Here is a 6013-nt window from a genome sequence, read left to right on the forward strand (position 1 = left end):
CAGCCAATACTAACACCAACACTTTCAAAAAAGTGCAGAACAAATACACTGATCATCAATATCATTTTCACAGCAAAGCTATGCCAGCTAAATCTCATTTTGTTAACAAATATAACTGCACTTCTGAAAGAGACCCATTTTCAGCATTACATAAAACACCACCATACTGTAAAATATGCCAGCGCTGGGTTGCACAAGTGATCACAGATCTTAGTGTTGGTAAGTCTGCAATAGCGTCAAGTATCTTACATTTTATTCTAATATCTCCACAAGTAGAACAATGATTTTCTCTGTCTTGGAATAGACATCAAACCAACCCTGAGTCCTGAGCATCAAAAACTTCTCATCCTGTGTGGAAATGGCATAGACTTAGAAAAATCTTTTTGACTTAACTAAGCTGGCCTGTGCAGCAATAGCAGCGGACTGACCCCATGCTGACAGAGGTCATGAAGTTTCTGGAAGAGGTCAGGCCACAGCTGCGGCCACAAGCGTTTCATCAGCTCCACCAGGATCCTGCTGACCGCGTCCTTTATGTGCATCTCCTCCTTCAGCAGGTTCAGCGTCCCCTGATGCCAAATGCACACAGAGTTTCATTAGGAGACCCACTGGCTCTTTGCTGCTATTTTACTGGTTGAATAGTTAGTTTGTTTCATTTTGTCTACATTCTTTTTTATGCTAATTGAGGAGAGAGGAACATGGGAAGTAGTACTGATTAAGACATGGGTCTGATGGGGAAGGTGGCGGATTTTTGTCTAAATTCACAATTGTGGGCAGATGTTAAACAAAAGAATGTATGAACACACACACACACACAACACACATCTCCACAAACACACACACACAAAACACATGTAACCTTTAACGTGTAAAACCGTTTTTGACTCACTACCTTTAACGTGTAAAACCGTTTTTGACTCACTTGTGTAAACAAAGTGAGTCTATGTTTTAACCCGGTGTTCGGTTGTCTGTGTGTGTGTGTGTGTGTGTCTGTGTGTGTGTGTGTCTGTGTGTCCGTGGTAAACTTTAACATTGACATTTTCTCTGCAAATACTTTGTCAGTTGACACCAAATTAGGCATAAAAATAGGAAAAATTCAGTTCTTTCCAGTCATCTTGTTTAAAACAATATTGTACCTCTGGGATGGGCACAAAAAAATAAATAATAAAGCCTAATTATATGCAAACTGCATTTACTGTTATATTTATATTTTTTTGTATTCTCTAAACTTGGCACTTTGATCTGATATTCTGACCCAACAACAAGAGCAGTCATTATTTTCAATTTTTGTTCAAACAGGAACTTCTTTTGCTAAGCATGGAAGTTTTATTTATTTTGCAAACGTTTTGGTGCAGATAGTAAAAAAGGGAAATTACTCTGTAATTATGCTAGGGGACTTAATTTGCTTTAAACTGATCTTTCTCACCTTAAACATTACATTTTGAAATTATACTCAATACATAAAAAGCTTGTGTGTTTTACTCTCAGTCACAAGTGAGTCTTGAAGGCCTTGCCTCTCTTGTTTGTTTTCTTTTTACACCGCAAAGTAGGCAGCCATACTCTGTTTTCAGGGGTGTGCATGCTGGCTATGTGCCATAACGTTGTGCATGCTGGGTATGTGCCATAATGCTGACAAGGATTACAGGATCTTTAACATGCGTATTTCATCTTCTGAGGGACAGAAGAGAAGTGTATGATTATCATACCTGATCAATCAGCTCCAGTGTTTTAGTTTTCAGTGTCTCCTTCTGAGGATCATTCATTTCTTCCCATCGAAACCTGAAAATGTCAAATTCACCCTTTCAGTTTCTGTTTTAGAACCTTTTCAATTTCGCCAAAAAAAAGCAGAACAAATATAATGTACAGAGCACTCATCAGTTCATTAATTTTTGTGTGTTCCAAAGAAGTTTCAAAGGACTATACTATCTTAACAGACACCATGTGGAATGTTTCAAAACTTGTACATCATAAAACTCATTCAATTTCTTTGACAAACCATGTTATGACAGTCAGTCAAGTCCAACTTAGACCATCAGGACAGCAGAGGAGAAATCACTGAACATAAAACTGTGGTCATCAAAATTTCTTCTGGCTGACTTTTATCAGATATAATGCAAGTTATTAACAGAACAAAAATGAAAACTTGACTTCCCCTCAAACAGACTTCTATAACCACTATCATATTTTTTTGTAAGCGTGTTGAACTTGAAAAACAATAATAACTCATTTCAGCCCCTCTATTCATATACTGTATACACAAAAGCACACACACACACACACACACACACACACACACACACACTGTCATTTGAGCACTGAACAGCACACAGCAATTGTGTCTCAAGACAAATTCTCTAAACTGATTTCCACTCACTTGATGAAATGTTCCACCAGCTGCAGACCAAAGTGACGAATGATTGGAGAGTTCTGTTGTCCAGCCAAGATCATTCCACATTCCAGGCAGGCAGGCGACTTCTCTCGAAATTCTTCACAAACCTGATGATTCAACCAAAAAGTGACAATAAAATCGATGAAATAAATGCCAGATAGTCAAACCATGACCAATCACACTAGTAAATGTTACATCATAAATGGTCACAATCTTAATGCAAACATCAAATACCAACAAGTAAGCAAATAAATGCCAGACTACGATGACATGGTTACGATATTGATAAACGCCAAATGGTCAAATCATAAAAAATAACTTCACCAATTTTTCAGTTGTACACAGGATTTTCAAACTCTCTCCAAACTGCTTTTTTTTCAGATTTTTCACTGCTCTGCATATTGTCACTTTTGTAATATTTTGGTCAACAGAGCGCAACTTTCCGATTTCCCATCACGCTAATATAAAACTTGCATGGCTTTGCTGGTGTGCTTTCAAATTACAGTAAGTTATCCCCCCCTCCCCCCTCCACCAAACTTAACCACGAACCACTTCAAAATAAGATATGTCCATTGTTAAAACATATTTGGTTCACTGGAACCTTCATTCTGTCTGTGCGCCCCACTTTCTGCAAACAAAAAAAGATTCCAACTGCTTAGGTTTCTTAAAAGCTCCATCAAACACCATGGACCGGTGTTTTTGAGCTGAATGATGCCATGCAAAACCAAATGGCACAAAGAAAGTTAACCACTATTCATCCTTTCATCAACTTCTTCACTCTTTTTTTCTTTCTTTTTAAGTTTTTTTTTAACACTGAATCTTTGCTGACTGATAGTGATGAAAGATCACAGTATAAGCAGTTGTTGAATACTTTATCAGCTGAAAAACACGCAGTTTAAAGGATATGATAAGCATTTCAAAGGCTGTTACTTTTGCATGACCTGTGGCATCAAAGTTTTTCTTCATGATTTTTTCTTTCCTACATTCCTTATAATCTCAGTGGCATTATCCTCATGCCACTCACCCCAAAGTCTCCATACACAGATGACAGACGCATACCGACCCAGGGTCATTCTGTTTAGTCCCAAAGCTAGCAGTCCACAGGGAGGAAGTAATGTTTGGTCACACTGAGGATATATTTCAGATTCAGACTCAGAGAAAACCCTGCACAGTTACTAGTCACATATGTGGCATTCAGTAGTGTTTGCATCTTTTATCTCTTTCACTGCCAAGTTTCTGTGTGAAAAACACTCCCCAGTGCCAACTATTTTAGAAACATGCTGTTAGTTGCAGGCTTCAGTTCATGTGTCAAAACAACAAAATATATGGACTTGTTCACTTCAAACTCAGCCAGGGGGCACAGGTTAGCCATTGTTCTACTGACAGGAAACTGGCTGCAGCTGTCGAGCTTTGTTACAATGTGAAAAGTGGTCTTTTTAACATGAACCCTCGATGTCAACAAAAGTCACCTATGGTGGTGCACTGTCTATTCAACTAAAATCGCCTATGGCTGTGAAAGAGTTAAGTATGAAACTAAGAATAACCAAGGCCAATCAAAGCATGCACTCACACACAAACACACACTGACACATGCATGCAACACACTAACTCACACATACTTACACACATAGGAACACACAACAGCACGCATGCACATGCAAGTGCACACAAACTTGACTCCTCTCTTGATTATATGCTCAAGCAAGGCACATGTATGTCAACGTCAGCAGGCCTTCACCCACAATCATTCTACAGATGCACCTTTCCCATCAGATATCCACACACACACAACATATAGAATCAATAGCGGAAGTTTGGTATGTATTAGTTTCACTGGTAGGGGTATCTGCCTTTTCATTATGTACTGAATATTCATATGATACTTTATAGTAATACTAATTAATAGCAAGAAAAAAAATCAAAATCAAAATTAAATATATCACATCTCGTTTCATTTTGCCATGGGCTGCCTCAGTTTGCACTGGTCTGCCTCAGTTCCATGATTAAAAAACAAAAACAAAAAAAACAGTCCCTGTTCTGATTCAGCATGCACAGGCTACCAGTTGATAAACCCCAAACCTAATCAGCTAATAACAATAATTATATCAATATATGTGACAAAGCCACGCTCAGTAAGTGCTTTCTCTGGAATGTAGACAGCCAAAGACCTCACTTTGACTCAGCATGAGCTCACCACAGACATGACATACACTGAGGAACTTCAATGCAGGTCGGTGTAACACACTTGGGTAATGTTCAACTTTAGAATACTAAACTCAGGGGGGCTGTTTAGACGAAAAACAAAGGGTGTTTTAGGCTCACCTCGATGCGCTGAGTTGAATGGAACCCTCAGCTAAGCTCTAGGACCACTCCTTTCCCATGAAACTGCGACAAATACACAGTAAGCTGAGTACTCCTTCCCCATCACGTGGGTGAACGGCAGTCAAAATGGCTTGCAGGTGGTTGCTCTGGCTGTGATCGGCTGAGCTTACTGTGTATAAAATTGTCGCAGTTTCATGGGAAAGTAGTGGTCGTACAGCTTAGCTGAGGGTTCCATTCAACTTAGCGCATCGAGGTGAGCCTAAGACACCCTTTGTTTTTCGTCTAAACAGCCCCCCTGAGTTTAGTATTCTAAAGTTGAACATTACCCACACTTGTACTGTAACTAAGACAGGCCATCAAACGAAAGCCCACATAATTTCGAAGTTCGGATGTGTAACTGTTAGCTAAGAGTAAGACTAGTAAGACTGAACTTTCCGTTCAATTCTTTAACTTAAACCTTTGTACTTAATACTAATGCATTTAAAAATCCAGACAAACATACAAATCAGCAGGAACAAATGCGGTTGGCTTAAAAAAAAAATGTAAAAATAAAATAAAAAAATGACACGAACTCGCTGGAAAGTTAGCTTCCGTGCACAACCAGTGGGGGAAACACAACAACAAAAAACGAAAACAACTGCACAGTGACAACGGCTGTTAGTTCCTGCACAATGTCTCACGCTGCCGAGCATAAGTATGCCATTGTCTTTTTTGTATCTAAAGAAAAGGTTTCCGACAGCAACAGATCGATATAGGTTTCTCAAGTTGCGCAGCAGCTATGGATTTGCAAAAGCGTCCAACGGCTGAGCATCACCTTAGAGTAAACATATATGCAAACAATGCACAAGATCTTTTAAAAATGATTCCCATACCTGATGTGCCATTACACGATCTTGCTGGGTAACTGTGGGACTCATAACTGTCTCTACGGCCGCAACTAAAGCGGATAGCGTCTGCTCCATGTTTACTGCGCCCGGTTCAGCAGCCATGCTGACAAAGGGATGTGACTCTCAGGCAAAGGAGGAAGTCCCATGCTGTCTATGCAGATAAATCCAAAAGTGCATATACGTCAAAATCATTTATTTCAAAGGGGGTGGAGGGGAATTTGGACGAATAGGGGTATGGTAGGGTAGGGTAGAAAAATGGTATTGTCATCGTTGTCGTCAATATCACTGCTGTCATTTTTTGGTCTGAAATATAATGCCTGATCAATTCCATATTCCCTGTAGTAGAAGCGGAATGGATCATAACCCTCCGTCCCCTTTCAACTGATACAGTCATACAAATCATGGTGTGTAACCATTC

The 6013-nt window shown here is 39.4% G+C and overlaps 1 protein-coding gene across 1 annotated transcript in view; it reads right to left on the reverse strand.

Annotated features, from left to right (window-relative positions):
* The window catches only part of LOC143296156 (exportin-5-like), a 47085-nt gene extending 41405 nt beyond the window's left edge, over positions 1–5680 (reverse strand). The window contains exons 1-4 of the mRNA XM_076607959.1: positions 5581–5680; positions 2372–2493; positions 1704–1776; positions 429–566 (exon numbers count right to left, since the gene is read on the reverse strand). Coding sequence (XP_076464074.1) covers positions 429–566; positions 1704–1776; positions 2372–2493; positions 5581–5670 — 423 coding nt within the window. The 5' untranslated portion in view covers positions 5671–5680. The remainder of the gene's footprint in view (positions 1–428; positions 567–1703; positions 1777–2371; positions 2494–5580) is intronic.
* Positions 5681–6013: the final 333 nt, after the last annotated feature.

The sequence above is a fragment of the Babylonia areolata genome, chromosome 21, assembly GCF_041734735.1.
Source record: "Babylonia areolata isolate BAREFJ2019XMU chromosome 21, ASM4173473v1, whole genome shotgun sequence".
NCBI classification, from domain to species: Eukaryota; Metazoa; Mollusca; class Gastropoda; order Neogastropoda; family Buccinidae; genus Babylonia; species Babylonia areolata.